The sequence below is a fragment of the Oryctolagus cuniculus genome, chromosome 2 (genome assembly GCF_051225735.1).
Source record: "Oryctolagus cuniculus isolate XC-2025 breed Fujian yellow rabbit chromosome 2, ASM5122573v1, whole genome shotgun sequence".
Taxonomy (NCBI): domain Eukaryota; kingdom Metazoa; phylum Chordata; class Mammalia; order Lagomorpha; family Leporidae; genus Oryctolagus; species Oryctolagus cuniculus.
Genome location: NC_142868.1, coordinates 144,050,557 through 144,076,133, shown reverse-complemented (window position 1 = coordinate 144,076,133; position 25,577 = coordinate 144,050,557). Strand labels below are relative to the sequence as shown.

Here is a 25,577-nt window from a genome sequence, read left to right as displayed (position 1 = left end):
ACTCTCTCTATAATATATTACATATTTCTCAAACCTCATTAAAAGTTTGAACATAACTTGTCTGTGAAAGAATAACATTAATATGGTTGCTTAAAGGAAAATAATTCATATTTCTTACCATGTATAGCTCCTGCCTATTTCATACCTTCTCTATCTTTTCTCCTACTCCCCAGACACTGTGATTCTATTAAACTAATATTCCAAGACTGTTCCTACCTTAGTGCTCTGGCTGTTTCCTCTGTTCAGAATGCTCTTCACCTTGATCTTTGTACATTTTCCTTCTCATCACTCAGATTCTGAACAAATGCTCATTCCCTCAAAGTCTTTCCCTTACTCTCCTTCCAGTAACTATTTCACACTACTCAGTTTTTAAAGAAATAATACTTAGCATTATCTACAATTCTCTTTATTGGTTCATTGCAGGTCTCCTTCTACTAGAATGTTAGCTCCATGAAATACTGCAATCTTAGTGCCTGGAGCAGTGCTTGGCAAATAGGAAGTGCTTAATAAAATACTAAAAGCTAAACAAATAAGGAGTGAATTTATGTAAATTAATGTCTTCACAGAATACTCAGAAATAAAGGACTATTCATCTACTTTATTTTTGTATTCATCTACTTTAACATTAATGGCTGCTTTCTCATAATTTATTGCTCCCCATCTCAAAATCCTTCATTTCTTTTTTGTAACCGACATGATTTGAGGGATGTATGACTCCAACTTCAAGTCTTCAAAGTCAGAATAGAGTCTAAACTGGTCCAGCCAGCCCATAGAACCACCACATTCTGAACTTGAGACTAAAGATCATATACAGAAGGTAGAAAGAAAGAACTACAGGGGGAAAAAAAGCTAAGGAAGGCCTGATGACATCACCATCTTTTCTATAAAGAACCTAAAGGCTGACCTATCTCTAAATATTCTTCAATTATATGAGGTAATAAAACATCTTACTTATTTGAGATACTCTGAGTTGTATTTCCTGTTATTTAGAATTAAAGGTAATCTAAGTGATACAACAGCCCACACAATATACAGGAGACAAAGTTTTCAGGAGCTTTAGTTCCAAAGTACCCATGGATACATTCTTTTTTTTTTTTAAATCAATCACCAACTTTTGAACTGTCACAAGTTTGCCAATACTATATTCCACCATTGCTGCTTTTAATCCCATCTTTGATATGCTTACTATGTTTTGTCTTTCCTCTGCCTTGCTGACTTGCTTATTTAACTGCTCTTTTTGTTTGTTTGTTTGTTTTGGTTTTTTTTTTTTGGTTTTTTTTGACAGGCAGAGTGGACAGTGAGAGAGAAAGTCAGAGAGAAAGGTCTTCCTTTGCCGTTGGTTCACCCTCCAATGACTGCCGCGGCCGGCGCGCTGCGGCCGGCGCACCGCGCTGATCCGAAGCCAGGAGCCAGGTGCTTCTCTTGGTCTCCCATGGGGTGCAGGGCCCAAGTACTTGGGCCATCCTCCACTGCACTCCCGGGCCACAGCAGAGAGCTGGCCTGGAAGAGGGGCAACCGGGACAGAATCCGGCGCCCCAACCAGGACTAGAACCTGGTGTGCCGGCGCCGCAAGGCGGAGGATTAGCCTAGTGAGCCGTGGCGCCGGCCTAACTGCTCTTATTAAAGTTATTTTTTATTTATTAGAAAGACAGAGTTACAGAGAGAAAAAGAGAGATGGTGCCAGCACTGTGGTTTAGCCAATAAAGCCACCACCTGCAGTGTCAGCATCCCATATGGGTGCCAGTTCGAGTCCGAGATGCTCCACTTCCAATCCAGCTCTATGCTATGGCCTGGGAAAGCAGTAGAAGATGGCCCAGATTCTAAGCCCCCTGCACCCACATGGGTGACCCAGAAGAAGCTCCTGGCTCCTGGCTTCGGATAAGCCTAGTTCCAGTAGCCATTGCAGCCATTGGGGGAGTGAACAAGTGGAAAGAAGACCCTCCCCCAAATCTGCCTTTCAAATAAAATAAATAAATCTTAAAAAAAAAAAAAAAAAAAAAAAACAGAGAGAGAAATAGAAAAATAGCTACAAAAGCCAAGGCTGGGCCAGGTCAAAGGCAAGAGCCTGGAACTCCATCTGACACTCCCATGCAGGTGGCAAGAGCCTAAATACTTGGGTCATCTTACACTGCCTTCCCAGGCATGTAAGCAGGAAGCTGGATCAGAAGTGGGAAAGCCAGAATTCCAACTGGCACTCAAAAGGGATACTGGTGCCAGAGGCAGCATCTTATTATGCTACACCAGAAGGCCAGTCCCTTTTTTAAATCTCTTTTTAATGAAAAGACCATGATGAGGGACACGGTCTTTACTCCCCAATATCTATTCTGCACCTCCCCCATGGCTACAGCAACCATGAAATTTGGGTGAAATTGAGCCCACCTTATAACTTCAGGTGTCAGTTCTGATTAGCTTACTCAGTGTACTCCAGACTTCGTGATCAGTTCAGAGATGAGAAGAAAAAAAATGTACGGACAGATGTTCTGTCTGAAATTTTAATTTCTTTTAAAAAGTGTAATTTAATTTAATACTAAAATGATATGGAATACCTTTTGTTCATTTTTAAGAAGTAAATACATGTTTAAAGGATAGGGGCCAGCGCTGCGGCATGCAGTGCCATCATCCCATATGGGCACCGGTTCAAGACCTAGCTGCTCCACTTCCGATCCAGCTCTCTGCTATGGCCTGGGAAAGCAGTAGCAGATGGCCCAAGTCCTTGGGACCCTGCACCCTCATGGGAGACCTGCGAGTGAACCAGTGGATGGAAGAACCACCCCCACCCCACGCCTGTCCTTCTATATGTAACTCTTTCAAATAAATAAATAAATCTTTAAAAAAAAAAAAAAAGAACATATTAACCTTTGGGACAGCCCTGTGGCATAGCAGGTCGAGCCACTGCCTGCTGTAGCACCAGCATCTCATATGGTAGCTGGTTTGAGTCCCAGCTGTTCCACTTCCGATTCAGCTCTCTACTATGGCCTGGAAAAGCAGTGCAAGATGGCCCAAGTGCTTGGGACCCTGCACCCACGTGGGAGACCCAGAGGAAGCTCCTGGCTCCTGCCCTTGGATCGGTGCAGCTTCGGCCACTGCGGCCATCTAGGAAATAAAACAGCAGATGGAAGACTTCTCTCTCTCTCTCTCTGCCTCTGACCTTCTCTAACTCTGCCTTTCAAATAAATAAATAAATCTTTTTAAAAAAAATTTATTAACCCTGATAAATTAAACAAGAAATGTAAATATCATAGTTTATCTTTGAAATCTGATAAACATATTAAAAAGCAAAACAGGGGCAGGTATTTGGCATAGCAGCTAAGACATAATTTGGGATTCCTCCACCCATACTGGAGTGTCTGAGTTCAAGTCCCAGCTTCACTCCTGATTCCCAGCTTCCTGCACTGCACACCTTGGGAGGCAGCAGGTGATGGCTCAAGTGACCAGGCTCCTGCCACACACATGGGAAACTCAAAGTTCTCAGCTTCAATTCAGCATGGCCCAGCTCTGGCCACAGTGGGCATTTGGCGAGTGAATCAGCAGATGGTGGCTCTCTCTATCTCTCTTTCTCCATCCCTCAGGCTCTCAAGTAAATAAAAAATCTTTTTAGAAATCACATTTTGATCATAAAATATCTCTCTTTTAAGAAAATGTAGGGAAAAAAGAATGCAAATTTCACATAACCTGTACTTCAGCCACTTAAAAACAATCACCAAAAACACATGCTGTTTAGGTTTTATGAAGATGCACAGATTAAAAAAAGTTCAATATGGCTGAGATCATAGGTCTCACAGCTTGCCTTTTCATTTAACATTATGATCTATGCATTTCCTTCTTACAAATCCTTGACTGCATGCATTTCCTTCTTACAAATCCTTGACCGCATGGTATTTCATGGTAAAGACTATAACAGGCTTAATTTAATATTGTTAGATATATGGGTTTTAGCAATTTTTATTTTAAAATTCTGCATTAAAAATAAACAGCTTAGGGGCCGGCGCTGTGGCGCAGCGGGTTAACGCCCTGGTCTGAAGTGCTGGCATCCCGTATGAGCACTGATTCTAGTCCCGGCTGCTCCTCTTCCAATCCAGCTCTCTGCTGTAGCCTGGGATAGCAGTGAAAGATGGCCCAAGTCCTTGGGCCCCTGAACCCATGTGGGAGGCCTGGAGGAAGCTTAAAGCTCCTGGATCCCAGTTTCGGATCGGCACGGCTCCAGCCATTGCAGCCATCTGGGGAGTGAACCAGCGGATTGAAGACCTCTCTCTCTGTCTCTACCTCTCTCCGTAACTCTTTCAAATAAAGAAAATTGGCCGGCGCCGTAGCTCACTAGGCTAATCCTCCGCCTAGCGGCGCCGGCACACCGGGTTCTAGTCCCGGTCGGGGCGCCGGATTCTGTCCCGGTTGCCCCTCTTCCAGGCCAGCCCTCTGCTGTGGCCAGGGAGTGCAGTGGAGGATGGCCCAGGTGCTTGGGCCCTGCACCCCATGGGGAGACCAGGAAAAGCACCTGGCTCCTGGCTCCTGCCATCGGATCAGCGCAGTATGCCGGCCGCAGCGCGCCAGCCGCGGCGGCCATTGGAGGGTGAACCAACGGCAAAAGGAAGACCTTTCTCTCTGTCTCTCTCTCTCTCTCACTATCCACTCTGCCTGTCAAAAAAAAAAAAAAAAAAAAAAAAAAAAAAAAAAAAAAAGAAAATAAATCTTTTTTAAAAAGATTTTAAAAAAACCAGCTTATAATTAACATTATTTTTCAGTGAAATCATACCCTTATAGAATCATAAACTTTTTGGGGGCCGGCACTGTTAGGGTGCAGTTAAAGCCACCACCTGCAATGTTGGTTTCCCATATGGGTGCTGGTTTGAGTTCCCGCTGCTTCACTTTTGATCCAGCTCTCTGCCATGCCTGGGAAAGCAGAAGACGCCCCAAGTCCTGAGACCCCTGCACCCACATGGGAGACCCAAAGAAGGCTCCTGGCTCCTGGCTTTGGATCAGTGCAACTCTGGCCATTGGGGCCATCTGGGGAGCAAACCAGAAGATGGAAGACCTCTCTTCTCTCTCTGCCTCTGTTTCTCTCTGTAACTCTACCTTTCAAAAAAAAAAATAAATGAAATCTTTAAAAAAAAATCATAAAATTTGAGACCCAGCCCCAATCCAGCTTCTTGCTAATGTGCCTGGTAAAGCAACAGAAGATAGCCCAGATGGTTGGGCCCCTGCACCCATGTGGGAGATCCCGAAGAAGCTCCTGACTCCTGGCTTTGGATAGGCCCTGTCCCAGCTGTTGCAGCCATTTGAGGAGTAACCAGAGGATGGAAGACCTCTCTGTGTAACTCTTTCAAATAAATAAATCTTAAAAAAAAAAAAAAAAGAACCATATTTGAAGATTATATGTCATCTTCAAAAATGTTTTACTTAAGTACTAATTTAAGTAGTCCAGATGCGAAAGTGAGAAATTAGAACTATGATAAATCAATGTTCCCATACTGTATATCAAATAATAATAATACCAAGTTTAATGAATACAGAGCCTAAAAGTCAAATAGCAACTTTAACAATTATTGACAAAGGTTGGCCAGTTTTATATTATGCATTGTTGAAGTTCTATTTATCTAAATATGCAGTAATAGATGTCTGTTGATGAGGTCACAGTCCAAATGTAAGAGAAAATGAAAATATGCTCTAGTTTTTACAAATACGTTCACTGTTCGGGGTGGGATCAACATTTTAGAAGTTATCTAAATTAAGCACAGTGACTCATACTCTATAAAACTTTTTTGATCCTGATTGGAGAGCTGACACAGGTGACTCTGCAATGACTTTTAGCATTGATCCCATGTTAATAAGGAAAAGCTAGATCACAGAGAAGTACTGAAGTTCCCCCATACTATTTAACATGTACTCAGGAGATGCTGAGAATATTAACTTGTACACACACCACTGAAAACTAGATAATTCAAAGAACAAATTTCACAAATGGTCCTTTTTACTGTTACATTTGGTAATTCCAAACGACTGTCTCCTTATTAAAACACAGCTATGACATGCTGATGATTCAAACAAATATTAGAGTCTATTACATCTCTTCTTTTGATATTGTTTGGCTTGTGTTCTTTTCCTTATACTATGTGGCCTAAAATTAAGGGGTATAGTTAAACAGAGAAAATAATTAAATGTATATATTTGTGTATGTATATGTATATATGTTTGTGAAAATAATTAAATGTAATACCTAACCCTACCATCAAACTACTAGAGAACACTGGGGAAGGAACAAGACATTGGGATAGGCAAAGACCTCTTGGAAAAGACCTCAGAAGCACAGGCAATCAAAGCCAAAACTGACAAATGGGATTATATCAAGCTTAGACACTTCTGCACTGCAAAAGAAAGACTCAGCAAAGTGAATCAGCAATCAACAGAATGGGAGAAAATATTTGCAAACTAAGAAACTGATAAAGGATTAATATCCAGAATCTATAAAGAGCTCAAACTCAACACCAACAAAACAAACAATCCAGTTAAAAAGTAGGCAAAGGACTTGAAGAGGCATTTTTCAAAAAAGGAAACCCAAATGGCCAACAAAACATATCAAAAATGCTCAGGATCACTAGCCATCAGGGAAATACAAATCAAACCACAATGAGGTTTCACCTCACCCCAGTTCAAATGGCTTTCATACAGAAATCAACAAACAATAAATGCTAGTGAGGATGTGAGGAAAAAGGTACCCTAATCCACTGTAGGTGAGAATGCATAATGGTGCAGCCATTGTGGAAGACAGTATGGAGATACCTCAGAAAGCTGAGAATAAATCTATCATATGGCCCAACAATCCCATTCCTGGGAATTTACCCAAGGGAAATTAAATCAACATATGTAATCGTTACCTGTACCCACATGTTCATTGCAACTCAATTCAGAAGAGCTAAGATATGGAATCAACCCAGATATCCATCAACTGATGAATGGATAAAAAAATTATGGCATATATACACTATGGAATTCTACTCAGTGGTAAAAAAAATGAAATCCTGTCATTTGCAACAAAATGGATGCAACTGGAAACCATTATACTTAGTGAAGTTAATCAGTCCTAAAAAAACAAACACCATATGTTTTCCCCATCTGTGGTAATTAATAGAGTACCTAAAATGTAATGTATAGAAGTGAAATTGACATTTTGAGCCTCAAGGATTGTTTACAGCCCTTGTCCATACTGTTGCAAAACAGTTTTACTTTATTTTATTTTATTTTATTTTTTTGTTCCTCATACTATTTGTTAAGCTCTTTATACTTACTGTGGGGTTAATCTTATAAGTGTAAAGGAAAAAGAAATAGATCTTTGCAAAAATTAAGAGTGGGAACAGGAGTGAGAGAAAGAAGAAGGGTGGGAGTGAGGGCAGGAGGGAGGGTAGGGCAGGAAAAATCCCAAATTTTGATTCCTAAATTTGTATATATGAAATGCAGGAAGTTTGTATATCATAAATTAAATTTTAAAAAATACATAGTCCTTGATTAGATACAAGACAAAAATACTAAACTAAAAACCTGCAATGAGAAACATTCAAAGGATAATCTGATTGTGAACAATGATTTTTTTTTTTTTTGACAGGCAGAGTTAGACAGTGAGAGAGAGACAGAGAGACAGAGAGAAAGGTCTTCCTTTCTATTGGTTCACCCCCAAGTGACCTCCACGTCTGGTGTGTTGCGGCTGGCGCACTGCGCCAATCCAAAGCCAGGAGCCAGGTGCTTCCTCCTGGTCTCCCATGCGGGTACTGGGCCACCCCCCACCGCCCCCCCAGGCCACAGCAGAGAGCTGGACTGGAAGAGAAGCAACTAGGACAGAATCCAGCGCCCCAACTGGGACTAGAACCCAGGGTGCCAGCACCGCAGGCGGAGGAATAGCCAAGTGAGCAGCAGCACCAGCCAATGTGAACAATGATTTTAAAAATACCTTTACAAGTGGGAACGATAAAGGGGAGAGCTGTATAGATAGGCACACATTCCCACAGACTTACCCCTAAGGGTGAAGCTAAAAACTTGCCATGGACTCCAAAACCCATTTAGCTGCATGGAACTAATCCCATCTTATGTGATAAAGCGATCATATTAAGTATGGAATTGTTCATTTGATAGGACCATAAGTCAAAGGGATCACATAAATAAAACCAAGTGTCTGGTAATAACAATACATAGAATTACAAAGGAGAGAAAGTTCCAACATGGGAAGCAGTCCATACAGCAGACTCATAGAATGACAAATGCCCTAAAGAGCACTCTGACCTCAGAATCAGCCCCTAAGGCATTCGTTCTGACTGAAAATACCATGAGAGCATTTCAGGCATGGAAAGCCAAGACATAGTGGCAAAAACAGTTCTGCAGGAAAGATCTCTGTGAGTGAGACCCCACTGGAAAGGAGGGGCCATCAAAGAAGGATGTACTTTTCTCTGAAAGGAGGAGAGAATTTCCACTTTGCATATGGCCCTGTCTAAAAATCGATGGAGTTTGTGAAATCAAAAGGCTTCCATAGCCTTCTTGGCAGCTCATGTCAAGAGCCTCAGGTCATCACTGACATTTTAAGTAAGTGTCAGTTGTTAAATCAACAACAGGAGTCACTGTGCACTTGCTCCCCATGTTGGACCTCTGTCCTTAATGAGGTCTACTATAAGAATTAACAGTAAAACTTGTCTTCAAACTGTACTTTATACTTTGTGTGTCTGTGTGGGTACAAATAGTTGAAATCTCTATTTAATATAGAGGGCCGGCGCCGTGGCTCAATAGGCTAATCCTCCACCTTGCGGCGCCGGCACACCGGGTTCTAGTCCCGGTCGGGGCGCCGGATTCTGTCCCGGTTGCCCCTCTTCCAGGCCAGCTCTCTGCTATGGCCAGGGAGTGCAGTGGAGGATGGCCCAGGTGCTTGGGCCCTGCACCCCATGGGAGACCAGGAAAAAGCACCTGGCTCCTGGCTCCTGCCATCGGATCAGCGCGGTGCGCCGGCTGCAGCGGCGGCCATTGGAGGGTGAACCAACGGCAAAAGGAAGACCTTTCTCTCTCTGTCTCTCTCTCTCACTGTCCACTCTGCCTGTCAAAAAAAAAAAAAAAAAAAAATATAGAGTTGGTCTTCTGTATATAAAGTCAATTAAAAACTAATCTTTTTTTTTTTTTAATTTATTTATTTATTTTTTATTTTTTTGACAGGCAGAGTGGACAGTGAGAGAGAGAGACAGAGAGAAAGGTCTTCCTTTGCCGTTGGTTCACCCTCCAATGGCCGCCGCGGCCGGCGCGCTGCGGCCGGCGCACCGCGCTGATCCGATGGCAGGAGCCAGGAGCCAGGTGCTTTTCCTGGTCTCCCATGGGGTGCAGGGCCCAAGCACCTGGGCCATCCTCCACTGCACTCCCTGGCCACAGCAGAGAGCTGGCCTGGAAGAGGGGCAACCGGGACAGAATCCGGCGCCCCAACCGGGACTAGAACCCGGTGTGCCGGCGCCGCTAGGCGGAGGATTAGCCTAGTGAGCCGCGGCGCCGGCCTTAAAAACTAATCTTAATGGAAAATGGAATTGGAGAGGGAGAAGGAGGTGGGATGGGAATGGGGGTGGGAGGGCAGGAATGGGGGAAAGAAACACTATATCCCTAAAAGCCGTACATATGAAATTTGTATTCATTAAATAAAAAACCTTCAAAAATAAAACAAAGATCATAGTCTATTAGGTCAATAAGAATATCTTTACACCAACATTAAATTTCTAGAAAATTAATGACCTGGAATGCATTCTGAATATTGCACTTATTTTACCTTTAGATAATCTAGAAGGACTTAAGCATCACAAAAATCAAGAGAAAAAATAATTGTATAATATTTAATGAGAAGTAAACATTACAATATTCTTAATGTAGAACAAATCATCCCAATTTATAAAAACTGCTAAAATATTCCATGCTCTTTCAATCATTATTTAAAACCAAGCTTCTTTAAAAATATTATAAAAAACAGTGTTCTATTCTAGTTTATGTGTATAAATGTATATCGATTATATATACATACACATATATATATAAATAAATATATCTAGAAAGCTGCACAATTTTAGAAATAGTCTGTTTAAATTGATATATAAGCTTACCTTAACTCTCTGGAGGAAAATTGTAAACTTAGAGAAAATATCTTTTAGCAGATCAAACCACTGGGGAAAATTCAACATTCTCATTTGATCTGCAAGCCTAGAAAAAAAATAAGTTAAAACAAAAAAAAGATTGTATTAGGACTAAAATGATAACACCTGTAACTAAGAGGAAAGGAAACTTCAGTACTTATCTAGTAAAAGAGTAAAAGCACTTATCTCTAAATACCTAACTGGCAAACTCAATTACCAAACAACTGCTACCTATTTAAATATCCTTACAACTAGTCTAGTCAACTAAACCTTATTGTGTAGTAATTCCATGTGAACAATCTTTGTGATCACTGACTGAATAAACCACAGAGAAGTAAAACCATTTTGGCTAAAGTTGAGAATATATTCTGGAATTTTTTTAAGAGGAGAAACATAAGGGCTGGCACTGTGGCACAGCGGGTAAAGCTGCCGCCTGCAGTGCCAGCATCCATATGGGTGCTGATTCAAGATCCAGCTACTCCATTTCCAATCCAACTCTCTGCTGTGGCCTGGGAAAGCAGTGGAAGATGGCCCAAGTCCTGTGCCCCTTGCACCCACATGGAAGACCTGGAAGAAGCTCCTGGCTTCGGATCAGTGCAGCTCTAGCCATTGCAGCCAACTGGGGAGTGAACCAGCGGATGGAAGACCTCTTTCTCTCTCTGCCTCTCCTCTCTCTGTGTAACTCTGACTTTCAAATAAATAAATAAATCTCAACAAAAAAAAAAAAAAAAAAAAGGAAGAGGAGAAATGTAGCATCTCTCTTAAAAATTTAATAACTAATTTCCTAACTACAAAATAAAAAGTATTTCTCCACATGTGAGAGGTAATATGGTATGGTGGCTAAGAACGTGGGCAACAGACTGCCATTTACCAAAATCACCAGCAGCATAAGGGTACAGTAATTACTAGCTATTTGACTCTGGAAAGTGACAACTCCTCCAAGCCTCAAAGTTCCTCATCATAAAAGGGGAACAAACAGAACCTACTTACATTGGTTGTTGAAAATATTAAATGAATTAATAAAAATATTTAAAACAAGGACTATGTAAGCATTAGCCAATAATGTTTTCAAGATGAAACAGACTAATACAAAATAGAATATTCAGTAGTACTAAAATGACTTGTTATAGCAAATTCTTAATGAATGCCGCTACAGCTAAGAGTTTATTCTCAAAAGATACTTCTTGGGGCTGCATTGTGGCCTAGTGGGTCAAGCTTCAGTCTGCAGTGCTGGCATCCCATATGGTTGCCAGTTCAAGTCCCAGCTGCACCTCTTCAATCCTGCTCCCTGCTAATGCAAACAGGAAAGTGGCGGAAGATGGCCCAAGTCTTTGGGCCCCTGAACCCACGTGGGAGATCTGCAAGAGCTCTTGGCTCCTAACGCAGCCATCTGTGAAGTGAACCAGAAGATAAAAAGATCGCACACGCAATCTCTCTCTCTCTCTCTCTCTCTCTCTCTCTCTCTGTCTCCCCTCTTTTTCTCTCTGTAACTCTGCCTTTCAAATAAACAAATAAATAAATCTTTTTAAAAAAGATATTTCTTTATTGGATAAACAGGAAGTTCTCTACTTAAGTTGAGAAAATTCCTTAGGGAAGAAGAAAATGAGAAATTACTGACTCTACATGTCCAGAAGCCTTTTAACAGAATCCCAGTAACTTATTTTTTTTCCAACTACTAGCAATTCACCAAATATTACAGTTCTTTCAACTAATTCTGAAACTGAGTTTTACCAGGTGGTAGCATGGAAATTAAAACTTAATTTACATTCTGTGGCCCAAGGGAGCTTTACAGTGATCATTTTGCTATTTAAATCTTGGGCCAGTCAGTAATATTTAAATATCTACGTGAATGAGAAATTTAGTCATAAAATATTTACTATTATTCTCAAAATCAAAGAACAGGAATTTCAATGGTGAAAATAACAAATTAGATATGGGTAACTCAAAAACAAATGCTCAACTTCTCAAAGTCAGTTTAAAAGCTATGCTTTAATTATATGACACAATAATTTAAAACTTTATGCTTGCTATCCTTCATAAGGAATTATCTTCAATCCTTCCACTCTGTATCTACATGCTATCCTTTTCTATCCTACCCTCTGTCCTGGGAGGCCACTGCCAGCTGGCTAATGACGAGCCTTTACAAAGACTGGAAGAAGAAAAAGCACATAGTCACCCATCATCTGCGATTTCATCTTCTGCAATTTTAGTTACCCATGTCAAACACAGTTTGAAATATTAAATGGAAAACTACAGAAATAAACAAGTCATGATAGAAGTCTCATACCACCCCACTCCGTCCTGCCTAGGACATAAATTATTCCTTTGTCCAGCATAACCAGGCTGTATATACCACCTGCCAATCAGTCACTTAGTAGCAGTTTTGGTATCACAGTGATTGTGTTTCATTAAGCCTTATTTTATTTTATAATGATTCCAAAGCTTAAGAGCAGTGAGGCCAAGGAGACACCATGGAATAAAAAATAGAAGGCTGAGGTTAATCCTCCGCCTGTGGCAAAGGCATCCCATATGGGAGCCAGTTCTAGCCCCAGCTGCTCTTCTTCTAATCCAGCTCTCTGCTATGGCCTTGGAAAGCAGTAGAAGATGGCCCAGGTCCTTGGGCCCTGCACCCACACATGAGACCTGGAAGAGGCTCCTAGCTCCTGGCTTCAGATAGGCAGTTCTGGCCATTTCGGCCAGTTGGGGAGTGACCTAGTGGATGGAAGACCTTTCTCTCTGTCTTTCCCCCTCACTGTCTGTAACTCTACCTCTCAAATAAATAAAATATTAAACAACAAAAAAAGAAAGGTTGATGAACTCTGGCTCTATGTGGCAATAGTGCAAGGCATATAGGAAAAAACACACTCTACACAAGGGTTTGGTGGTATCCATGGTTTCAGGCATCCACTGAGGATCCTACAATGTAATGCGAGTACTATCCAGCTCCCTCTCCCTGAAGGATTTCTTCAGAATGAGTTCTTGCTTCTACTTGAGGTCAAAGCTTTTTTCAACTACTAGTCTTTTTCCTGAATTCTCTTAACTGCTCTTTTCTTGTCACTTAAAGATATTTCATTGTCATTCATGATTTTCCTACAACTTGCCCACACCTTAGTAAGTAATTATGTAACTAAATGCTCCCTAAATTATTCCAATTTGCATGTGTTATCTACCTGACTGATAACATCAATCTATAAATTTATACTTACTTCACAACAAGATCTGTATCTATTTCCTCTATTTGTGAAACTTTATTAATCACACACTGCAAAATTAAAAAAAACAATTTGATTAATTGTCTTTAAAATCCTAAGTATTCCAAGTTCCAAGTGTATATCAATCATTTTAACAGACTTTTATCTCTTATGCATACCTCCAAGTATTTGAAAGACTATTTAGTCTTACCCTATTAAATGATCATTTCAGAATATGCCTGAACTATGGTAATTAAAATGTCTGACTCTTTAAAACTGTTCAAAATCATACACTAGGAAAACAAAACTACAATGCTTAGAAACAAGGTGTAAGCCTTATATTAAAATCCCCAAAGAAATTCAAATTACAGGTTACATTTCTTTCTAACACATGCAACAGGTTTAAAGTTTAATAATAAATGCTTAGGGGCCACCAATATGGTGTAGTAGGTAAACCTGCTGCCTGTGATGCCAGTATCCCATATGGGCACCAGTTGGAGTCCCAGTTGCTCCACTTCCAATCCAGCTCCCTGCTAATGGCCGGGAAAATGCAGCAAAATATGATCTGAGTGTTTGGGCCCCTGCCACCCACATGGAAGACCTGGAAGAAGCTCTTGGCTCCTGGCTTTGGCCTGGCCAAGCCCTGAGGCACTGCAGCCATCTGGGGATTGAATCAGTGGATGGAAGGTATCTCTCTCTCTCTCTCTCTCTCTCTCTCTGTGATTATGATCTTTCAAATAAATAAACCTTTAAAATAATAATAAATGTTTATAGTTCAGAACAAGTCTAGGAATTAAAACATGGAAGTTAAAATTTTTAGTAGTATATAGAAAACCATACAAATTGCGTTAACAGTTTAATACTTTTTACACATGGGTTTTAAGAATACAGTATAAATATGTAACCAGAACTGAGTTAATGAAATTGAACACTGCCAGCACCCAGAGTCCCTCTCCTGCTCCCTGCCTAGTAACTATCTCCTCCTAAAAGATATTACTGTCTTGATTTTTAAACCATGGATTAATTTTGCCTATGTTGAAATTTAAATAAGTGGAGTTATACAGTGTGTACTATTTTGTGTCTGGCTTCTTTAGCTCCACATTATATCTGATATTGGAAATATTTATGTAGTTCTGAATGATTTATTCATTCTCCTTGCTGTATAACATTCCATCATATAAATATACCACAACTCTATTTAACCTTTCTAGTGATGATGGAATTTAGGTTGTTTTCAGTTTTTTATTACAAACAGTGCTGCCATAAATATTCTTGTACTGTGTTCTGGTGAACTTAGTATGCATTTCTTTTTTTTCTTTTCTTTTTTTTTTTTTTTTTTTGACAGGCAGAGTGGACAGTGAGAGAGAGAGACAGAGAGGAAGGTCTTCCTTTGCCGTTGGTTCACCCTCCAATGGCTGCCGTGGCCGGCGCACCGCGCTGATCCGATGGCAGGAGCCAGGTACTTATCCTGGTCTCCCATGGGGTGCAGGGCCCAAGGACTTGGGCCATCCTCCACTGCACTCCCTGGCCACAGCAGAGAGCTGGCCTGGAAGGAGGGCAAACGGGACAGAATCCGGCGCCCCAACCGGGACTAGACCCCGGTGTGCCAGCGCCGCAAGGTGGAGGATTAGCCTAGTGAGCTGTGGCGCCGGCCAGTATGCATTTCTGCTGAGTGAATACCTAGGAATAGAAATGTTAGGTCATATTGTGTTCACATTTAGCATCAGTGGATATCACCAACAATTTTTCAAAGAGGTTGTACCAATACTAAAAAAAAAAAAAAAAAAAAAAAAAAAAAAAAGTGTTTAGTGTTTTAATCAGTGTTTGAGAGAAATAAAAATGAGGGTGAGTACAAATTTGTTGCTGTTTTATTTAAACATTAAGAACTCACACACAGGCCGGCACCGTGGCTCACTAGGCTAATCCTCCACCTGCGGCGCCGGCACACCGGGTTCTAGTCCCGGTCACAGCACCGAATACTGTCCCAGTTGCCCCTCTTCCAGTCCAGCTCTGCTGTGGCCCGGGAGTGCATTAGAGGATGGCCAAGGTCCTTGGGCCCTGCACCCACATGGGAGACCAGGAGGAAGCACCTGGCTCCTGGCTTTGGATCAGTACAGTATGCTGACTGCAACGTGCTGGCCGTAGCGGCCACTTGGGGGGTGAACCAACGGACAAAGGAAGACCTTTCTCTGTGTCTCTCTCTCTCTCTCTCTCTCACTGTCTAACTCAGCCTGTCAAAAAATAAAAAAAAATAAAAAAAAAAAGAACTCACATACAGGGGCTGCTGGCTATGCCACACTCGCATGACACATGAGCACTGGGTCGAGTCTTGATGGCTCCACTTCCAAACCAGTTCCCTGCTAACATGCCTGGGAAAGCACCAAAAGATTGCCAAAGTGCTTGGGTCCCTGGTACACACATGGAAGACCCAGATGGAGTTCCAAGCTCCTGGCTTCCGCTTGGCCCTGACCTGACTGTTCTGGCAAATCAGGGAGTGAACAGGAGGATTGAAGAGCTCTCTCAGTCTCTCCTTCTCTCCCTCTATCTCTGTCACTCTGCCTTTAAAATAAATAAATAAATCTTTAAAAAAGAAACTCCTATGTACATTCGACTTAATCATAACAATCAATTTGGCCTAATAAGTTCATTTACAATTAAATTAATACCTTTCATATGTGGAAAGCCTGAACTTTAGTGCACAAGATTTATCTGAGTAAAAAAAAAACATAACATAGATTGGACAAAACTAAAATACAAAAAACAAAAACAAAAAACCCACATATTTTAGTTTATATTTATAGTTTCTTAGAGATTAAGGTAACTACTGATGGAGTATGAATAGAAAAAATCTTTTCAGACAGTAATTCAGTTTTATGTATTAAACAACTTAAAAGACTTTTCATCTCTGACCAATAATTTTAGTTGTGGGAATTAATCTTTAAAAAAGTCTGAAATACAAAAAACAAATTAAGGAACAAAAAGTAACATTAGTTATTTACAATATCAAATTGAAAACAACCAAAATATTCAACATAGAAGAAAGGTTAAATAGGTTTATCCAACATAATGTTCAACAAATTTTATATAACTAATAAAAATTATGTTTCTGAAAGCTTATATAATATTAGAAAATGCTTATTGTGATTCTAATTAAAATATCTGTTCAAAATCATGTACATATGACAGCAACAATTAAAAAAAGTTACAATCTAGTCACAGAAACATTCTTAACGTGATCATTTTGGCTTTTAGGGTTGTTTTTATTTTTTCTATTTCTCTGTATTTTCAATTTTCAAATAAATGAGTATGTGTTATACTGCATTCTGCATCTGCACAAATTATCACTAGGTTAACCTAAATTTCACAAAAGATTCTAGAGTATACATCAAATAAAAATGTATATTACCTGTTTAATGATATTTTTTGCTGTAATAATCATTTCTTCACCATAGATTTCTAAAAAATTAAGTTTCCTTTGTTTTAACAGTCCAAATACAAGAGACACTAGTCTTTCCTATTAAAATAAAAAGAGTAGGTAATTTCACATTTTAAACACCAAATAATCTCAAAGGTAGAAATATGTACCATTAAGTGCTTTGTTTGATCCTTAGATCTCAACAGAATATTTTCTAGAAGCCTGAAATAAACCCCTCCAACAGCAATCTCATCATCGAATTTTTGAAGTCAGTTTCCTGAAACAGATATATCTCATTCCATCACAGTGGAGCAAATTAAACTGGTTTGGAGGCAAAACGATTGAGGAGTATTTTTTTTTTTTTGGTCTACTTTCCACAAATAGAAAATATCTTTCTCCACCCCTGATGGCCAAAAACTATTCCATGAGCTCTGTGATCTAAATCTGTGATCTAAATGGAAAGAGGACCTGGACTCTCACTGGGAAATTAACAGCTAACACGTGTATCTCCTTTGTAAGCTATGAAAACCTCATTTTAACTCTGAATTTTAAGTAATTTATAATATCATTTTATTCTCTGATTTCACAGTATAGTGAACAACTATGGCGACTGTTAAAAGTCACATAGGTAGTGAAAAATTCCCTAGGTCTGACAGATCTTGAAATTTAAGGGGCCAGCACTGTGGCATAGCAGGTTAATACCATGACCTGAAGTGCCAGCATCCCATATGGGTGTCGGTTCGAAAACCAGCTGCAGGCACAGCTCTGGCTGCGGCCAATTGCGGCCAATTGAGGAGTGAACCAGCAGACAGAAGACCTCTCCCTCCCTCCCTCCCTCCCTCCCTCCCTCCCTCCCTCCCTATTGGGGAGTGAACCAGCAGATAGAAGACCTCTCCCTCCCTTCCTCCCTCCCTCCCTCCCTCTCTCCTTCTCTCTATGTAACTTTCAAATAAATAAATCTTTTTTAAAAAAAAAATTTAAGATAATTTTGTTCATATAACCCAAGAATGCGTTCTAAACTGCAGCTGATAAGAATTAACACTAAGCAATGACATCAATTTCCTTCCAAGATTCAAAATACATACCTCTTCTAAAACTTGACAGTCATCTTCCAGTGGTCTATTTAAGTCACTGTGAGAATAAGTAGAAAATTCTGCAATCATCATTTTATCTATCAGTTTCTCTAGTTCACAGAGCTGTGATCCCAAATGCCTGTAAAAGGAAGAGAAAAATGTTATATATATTTCATTAAAAACCACAAATTTACTCCATGTTCAGGGCAATTAGTAGGCTAACATTTTTCTAGCTGGCAGTACTTACATAATAACATAATGTTTTAGTAAAATGAAGTCCTCTAACAAACCAAAATAACTACAATAATTTCACATCATATTCTGAATTCTATTTTTATATTTTTAACCTCCAAATACTTTCACGTGTTCTAAAATATGGTTACTTGGTAAATTTTATGACTGCTTTTCAGGTAAAAAAAAATTCAGATATTTTAAGTCCTTTCATCATTAACTGCTCCCCAGACATTTATTTACTCAAAAAATACAAGTATCTATTTTGTGCCCTATTCTGGGCACAAATAAATATATGAACACATATCCACAAGTACAGATCGCCTCAATTAAAAATATCTGTAATCATCAGTTTGAGTTACCTAGCAACATCTCTCAGGTCATTAAACACAAGACTATAAGTCATTAGAACATAAGAATGAAAACATAAAGACAAAGTATCCTCATTATACAAGGGATGTTTGCCACTCAGTGGAATAAGTTCATAAAAATGTATGGGCTAAAGAAACCTAGATATCCTCTTTAGTCCAAAGTAATTCAAAACGAAAGTGAAGTACACCAATGGAATACCAGTTTAGTTATCAGAGAACAATTGTTTTTTAATGTTGTATCTTTGGAGGCAATTTCAAAACACCTGACATTAATTTTTATATATTTAAATAATAAACATTTTAAAAATATATGTACAGAGGCCAGTGCTGTGGGGTAGCGGGTAAAGCTACCGCCTGCAATGCCAGCATCCCACATGGGTGGTGGTTCGAGTCCCGGCTGCTCCACTTCTGATTCAGCTCTCTGCTATGGCCTGGGAAATCAGCAGAAGATGGCCCAAGTCCTTGGGCCCCTACACCCATGTGGGAGACCGGGAAGAAGCTCCTGGCTCCTGGCTTCAGATCAGCGGCCAACTGGGGAGTGAACCAGCAGATGAAAGATCTCTTTCCCTCTCTCTGCCTCTTCTCTGTGTAACTCTTTCAAATAAATAAATAAATCTTAAAAAAAAAATAAAGCAAATATTTAAAAATATATGTACATTGAAAATACACATTTAATGTTGGCAACTATTTTTATTAGAAAGACAAAATATGGTACAATTTCTGAAAATTAGTTAAAACCATTTGATTTTTATACATATGCATTGGGGCTGGCATGACAGAAGGTTAAGCCACTGTTTGCAACACCAGCATCCCACATCAAAACACTGGTTCAAATCATGGCTACTCTACTCCTGATTCAGCTCCTTGCCAACAGTGGATGACAGCCGAAGTGCTTGGGCCCCTACCACCCAAATAGGAAACCCAGATGGAGTTCTAGGCTCCCAGACTCAGATACTAAAGTCATTTGGGGAGTGAAACAGCAGGTGGAAGATCTCTGTCTCTTTCCCTCCCTCTACTACCCTCCTTCCTCTCTCTGCTATGACCTGGAAAAGCAGTAGAAGATGGCCCAAGTCCTTGGGCCCCTGCACCCACATGGAGACTTGGAAGAAGCTCCTGGCTCCTGGTTTCAGATCCGTGTGGCTCCAGCCATTGCAAGCAACTGGGGAGTGAACCAGCGAATGGAAGAACTCTCTGTCTCTACCTCTTGGTTCTCTGTGTAACTCTGCCTTTCAAATAAATAAATAAATCTCTTTTTTTTATTTGACAGAGTTAGACAGTGAGAGAGACACAGACAGAGAGAAAGGTCTTCCTTCTGATGGTTCACTCCCCAAATGGCTGCTACAGCCGGCGCTGTGCCGAGCTGAAGCCAGGAGCCAGGTGCTTCTTCCTGGTCTCCCATGCAGGTGCAGGCGCCCAAGGACTTGGGCCATCCTCCACTGCCTTCCTGGGCCACAGCAGAGAGCTAGACTGGAAAAGGAGCAGCCAGGACTAGAACCCAGCGCCCATATGGGATCCCGGCACCACAGGTGGAGGATTAACCTAGTAGCCATGGCGCCGGCCTAAATAAATCTTCTTTAAAAAATGAAGAGAGAGTGCATGTTGTAGAATATGGTACAAAGTTCATATTATAATAAAAAGTGAAAATCAGCAAGGTGGAAAAAAGTATATACAATGTGCTAATGTTTTATCTAAGACAACTGAAGTGAGATCAAAGGCAGTTACCTGAAACCAAAGGAACTGGACCTGTGGATTAGGAGGAACAATTATACTACAATGCAGGATTTGTTCTTTTTCCTTAAGATAGACCTCAGCTTAGTGGAAGAGTTAAATTACTATGTTTTAAGTCTACTTAAAATAATTCTACTTTGTATGCATGGATTTGCAACTTGATACAATTTACCCCTAAGAATAGAAAATAAAACTGTTGAGCCCAAAGCCTCTGCCTGCAATGCCAGCATCCAATTCAGGCACTGGTTCAAGTCCCAGCTGCTCCACTTCTGATACAGCTCCCTGCTGTATCAGAAAGAAAGCAGCAGAAGGTGGTCCAAGTTCTTGGGCCCCTGCACCCACAAAGGAGACCCGGAAGAATCTCCTGGCTTCAGACTGACCCAGCTCCAGCCATAGCAGCCATTTGGGGAGTGAACCAGTGGATGGAAGATCCCTCTTTCTCTCTCTCTCTAAAACTTTGCCTTTCAAATAAATGAGTAAATCTTTAAAAAATTTTAATTTAGTAGAATCTTTGCTTGGTCTACTGCAAAATTTCTTAAACTTTTTAAAAATTTATTTGATAGGCAGAGAAACAGAGAAAGAAAGCCAGAGATAGAAAGAGACAAGCAAACAGGACAAAGAGAGAGAGCTCCCCTCCAATCATTCATTCTCTCCTCAAGGTACCACAACAGCCAGAGCTGGGCAGAGCCAAAGCCAAGAGCCAGAAAATCAATACAGGACTCACACATGGGTGGTAGGGACCCAACTACTTGAGCTGGAATGGAGGATGGAGCCAGTACTTGAACCCAGACACTAATATAGGCATCCCATATAATGTCTTAATTGCTAGGCCATCCCTCAGAATAAGATTTTTTAAGTAAGACTCTATACTTTGTATAATATGCCCCACAAAAATGACTAAATTTTGGTCTGATCTGAAACAAAAAAGCAGTTGAAATTCAGGTAGAATATTTCTTGTCCCTTACTAGGAGAGCATAATCATTTTAATAAACTAAGGAAAATATAGTAAACAAAAGACCTATTACACACATTATCTTGATTGACCAGACAAAAACATAAAAGGTAGAAAACTAATTCATATGTTTCCAAATAAATGACCTAAAATATCTGTGAAAATATGCAAGAAAGTAATTAACATTAATATTTAACAATCTTATAGCCAAAGGAAAGATTGAAAAAAAAAAGATAGCAAATCATCAGGTAGGATTTGACAGAAATTTAAAACAAAAACCAAACTAAAAAGGTTACAGCATGCCAATCTTAAAGCATTTCAAGCATGTGGCAATATTTTTCTTGATTGGGAAAAGTTTCTTTTAGAGTACTTTTACTCCTGAAAATTACTTACACATGCAAGTATTTATCAGCAGTCAAAAACTCAAGTTCTAACATCCAACTTCTTTTATATAGCTATAACTATAAAGAAACTGACACATTTGATAGGCAGTTTTACAAAAATATTTTATATGAAGAATAAACATTCTTTACACATGTAAATTGTAAAAAAAAAAAGTGGAAAGATATTTGAGCAGATTGTAAGCAATCAGATATATAATATGTAATATATAAGTCTTTCTAAAATTCACATATGGGAGGATGGTGCTGTGGCATAGTGAACAAAGCATCTGCCTATGGCACTGGCATCCCATATGGGCACCGGTTCAAGTCCTCGTTGCTCTTCTTCCTATCCAGCACTCTGCTGTGGCCTTGGAAAGCAATGGAAGATGGCCCAAGTCCTTGGGCCCCTGCACCCACGTGGTAGACCTGAAGGAAGCTCCTGGCTCCTGCCTTCGGATGGGCCCAATACAGCTGTTGCAGCCATTCAGATAACAAACCAACAGGTGGAAAACCTTTCTGTCTGTCTCTGTCTCTGTAACTCTACCTCTCAAATGAATAAATAAAATCTAAAAAAGAAAAAAATCATGTACATTTTGCAGTGAAGAATGTTTTAACCTTTAAGTTAAGACACTCCCCTCAGAAAAAATGAAGTTGGTAAGAAGGGGAAGCTCTTGCTTTAGCTCAGAACAAATACATTATAAAATTTTCATTCTGAAAATAAATATTTATTTAAATAAAATCAATAAATCAACAATTATTGGGAAGAAATATCCCAACAACTACTGGAAAGAAAAAATTTTTTCTAGACAGCTTTGAATAACCATAATTTCATCAATGTTAGTAAGTATAAATTGAAGTCAAATAAAATAAGATAAATATAAGATAAATTATATGAACTTTGGAAGTAAAAATTACATCAGGTTTAGAGCAAGCAAGCATTCAACCTTTAATTCTGTTTCTCAACTCCAATATGATTCAGAGGATGTTGGCTTCAATATTCATCAAAACTCATACAGTAAGTGAAAAAAAAAAAAAAACTCCTGTCTTTGCAGCTGCCCATTTCTGTAAAATATGACAACATTAGTATTGTTTATTAAAAAATACATACCACACATAGACTCAAATAGGGGAGATATTTTAAATTTTGAATGGAAGTGAAATTAAAAAAAATAATTTAGTTATCTTGGCTTCCATACTAGAGTAGCCAAACTAGACTTCAAAAAATCACAAATTATCCAAAATTGATTATTAAATTTTATATACAGGTATATTTTTATAGAAAAATGGTACAAGAGCTTTCAATAGATCTTCACTTGGTTAATCATCCGCCTGCGCACTGGCATCCCATATGGGCGCTGGGTTCTAGTCCTAGCTGCTCCTCTTCCAGTCCAGCTCTCTGCTGTGGCCCAGGAAGGCAGTGGAGGATGACCCAAGTCCTTGGGCGCCTGCACCTGCATGGGAGACCAGGAAGAAGCACCTGGCTCCTGGCTTCGGATCGGCACAGTGCGGCCATGGCGGCCATTTGGGGAGTGAACCAACGGAAGGAAGACCTCTCTCTGTCTCTCTGTCTATAACTCTACCGGTCAAATAAAAATAATTAAAAACAACTTTTTCTGTAACCTTCCAGCCTGGATTAGGTTCCTCTCCTGAAGTTATAGTAACCTGCATATTCATCATCATATTGTACTGTATTTTAACCGCCTGGTGATTTGCCTATCCCTCTCCCTGCAAAATAAACTGTAGAAACGTACAGCAGAGAGAATCTGCTTGTTTATGACTATATTCCCAGTACTCTACCTGGTGGCTGCATGGTAAGCACTCAACTGCCATTTCACAAGTGAATGATTAAATCAAACACTTACTTAAATTTGGTACAAATTAAAAAATGCTTTCTAAAAAATATTCCAATTGCATAGCCTTAGTCAATAATAATTTATGTTTTGATTATAAGAAATTTATTTTGAAGTAACCTCTTAAAGAAAAAGTAAGTTAAAGACTACATTTTCTATAAGTGTGTAGAGTCTGGTGTTACAGCACAGCAGGTAAGCCGCTCAATGCTGGTATCCCATATCAGAGTGACTATTCAAGTCCTGGCTGCTTGCCTTCCAACCCAGCTTCCTGCTATTGTGCCTGGTAGAGCAGCAGATGATGGTCCAAGTACCCTGCTACCTACACAGGAGACACAGATGGCATTCCTGGTTCCTGGTTTCAGCCTGGCCCAGCTCCAGCAGTTAAGCTATCCGGGAAGTGAACCTACAGATAGACGATCTCTTTCTCTCTATGCTTCTATCACTTTGACTTTCAAATAAGTAAAATAAATCTTTTTTTAAAAATTTCTTTGGGCCGGCGCCGTGGCTCACTTGGCTAATCTTCCACTTGTGGCGCCAGCACCCCGGGTTCTAGTCCCAGTCAGGGCACCGGATTCTGTCCCGGTTGCTCCTCTTCCAGTCCAGCTCTCTGCTGTGGCCCTGGAAAGCAGCGGAGGATGGCCTAAGTGCTTGGGCCCTGCACCCACATGAGAGACCAGGAAGAAGCACCTGGCTCCTGGCTTCCGACGGCCACAGCGGCCATTTTGGGGGTGAACCAACGGAAGGAAGACCTTTCTCTCTCTAACTCTGCCTGTCAAAAAATAAAAAAAAAAAAATTTATAAATTTCTTTGTAGTTAGTATTGCAAGGTTTGAATAAGGGTTCCCACTGACAGGAACTTCTACAAGAACACAGCAAGACTGCTTAATGGAATCTTAATGATTTGCAAGTGGTCTATAAACAAACTCTTTGATATAATCTCACTTAAAACATATAAAATTCTGGGGAAAAAAAAAAAAACCTAAATGAAAAATCTCCGCAAGTGAGATCCCAGTGGAAAGAACGGGTCATCAAAGAAGGAGGTACCTTTCTCTGAAGGGAGGAGAGAACTTCCACTTTGACCATGGCCTTGTCTAAATAAGATCGGAGTTGGCAAACTCAAAAGGCTTCCATAGCCTCGGCAGCTCATGACAAGAGCCTAGGGTGATTACTGATGCCATAAACAAGAGTGTCAATTTGTTAAGTCAACAATAGGAGTCACTGTGCACTTACTCCTCATGTAGGACCTCTGTCCTTAGTGTGCTGTACATTGTGATTTAATGCTATAACTAGTACTCAAACAGTATTTTTCACTTTATGTTTCTGTGTGGGAGCAAACTGTTGAAATTTTTACTTAATGTATGCTAAACTGATCTTCTGTATATAAAGAGAATCGAAAATGAATCTTGATGTGAATGGAAGGGGAGAGGGAGTGGGAAAGGGGAGGGTTGCAGGTGGGAGGGACGTTATGGGGGGGAAGCCATTGTAATCCATAAGCTGTACTTTGGAAATTTATATTCATTAAATAAAAGTTAAAAAAACATATAAAATTCTAACTTATAGGTATTTGAAAATAAGAGCTCAAGAGAAATTGAGTTATGAACAGACCACAAATCAAAAATGAACTTAATAATTATTCAACTTAAAACTCATTTTAAAAACTTTTAAAATAAATTTAAATATACTGGTATTCCCTTTTCCACCTTGATCTACCATCTTGACACAACATAATTTCAACACTTTCAAAACATTATTTTCAGGGTTGGCGCTGTGGTGTAGTGGGTAAAGCCACCACCTGCAGTGCCATCATCCCATATGGGCACCAGTCCGAGTCCTGGCTGCTCCACTTCCAATCAAGCTCTCTGCTATGGCCTGAAAAAGCAATAGAAGATGGCCCAAGTCCTTAGGCCCCTGCAACCCACATGGGAGACTCGGAGGAAGCTCCTGGCTAGATCAGACCAGCTCCAGCCATTGTGGCCATTTGGAGGGTAAACCAGCAGATAGAAGATCAATCTCTCCCTCTCTCTCCCTCTTCCTCACTCTCTCCCTCCTTCCCTCTCTCTTTTCCTGCCTCTCTGCCTCTGCCTCACTGTAACTCTGCCTTTGAAATAAATAAATCTGTAAAAAAAAAAAAAAAAAAGACCACATTTTCTAAATTGTGATTGGCTTTACATTTATTTAATCTACTTAAAATTTTAATTTTCACCGGCCGGCGCCGCGGCTCACTAGGCTAATCCTCCACCTTGCGGCACCG

The 25,577-nt window shown here is 40.1% G+C and overlaps 1 protein-coding gene across 7 annotated transcripts in view; it reads right to left on the bottom strand.

Moving 5' to 3' along the window:
- The window catches only part of VPS54 (VPS54 subunit of GARP complex), a 127,284-nt gene that overhangs the window by 53,551 nt on the left and 48,156 nt on the right, over positions 1-25,577 (bottom strand). For all 7 annotated transcript variants that reach the window (XR_007916240.3, XM_008254347.4, XM_051838114.2 and 4 more), the window contains exons 8-11: positions 17,825-17,951; positions 16,731-16,838; positions 13,340-13,395; positions 10,104-10,200 (exon numbers count right to left, since the gene is read on the bottom strand). Coding sequence is in view for 6 of the 7 variants with exons in the window: in XM_008254347.4 (XP_008252569.1) it covers positions 10,104-10,200; positions 13,340-13,395; positions 16,731-16,838; positions 17,825-17,951 (388 nt within the window). In the remaining variant the exon portion in view is untranslated. The remainder of the gene's footprint in view (positions 1-10,103; positions 10,201-13,339; positions 13,396-16,730; positions 16,839-17,824; positions 17,952-25,577) is intronic.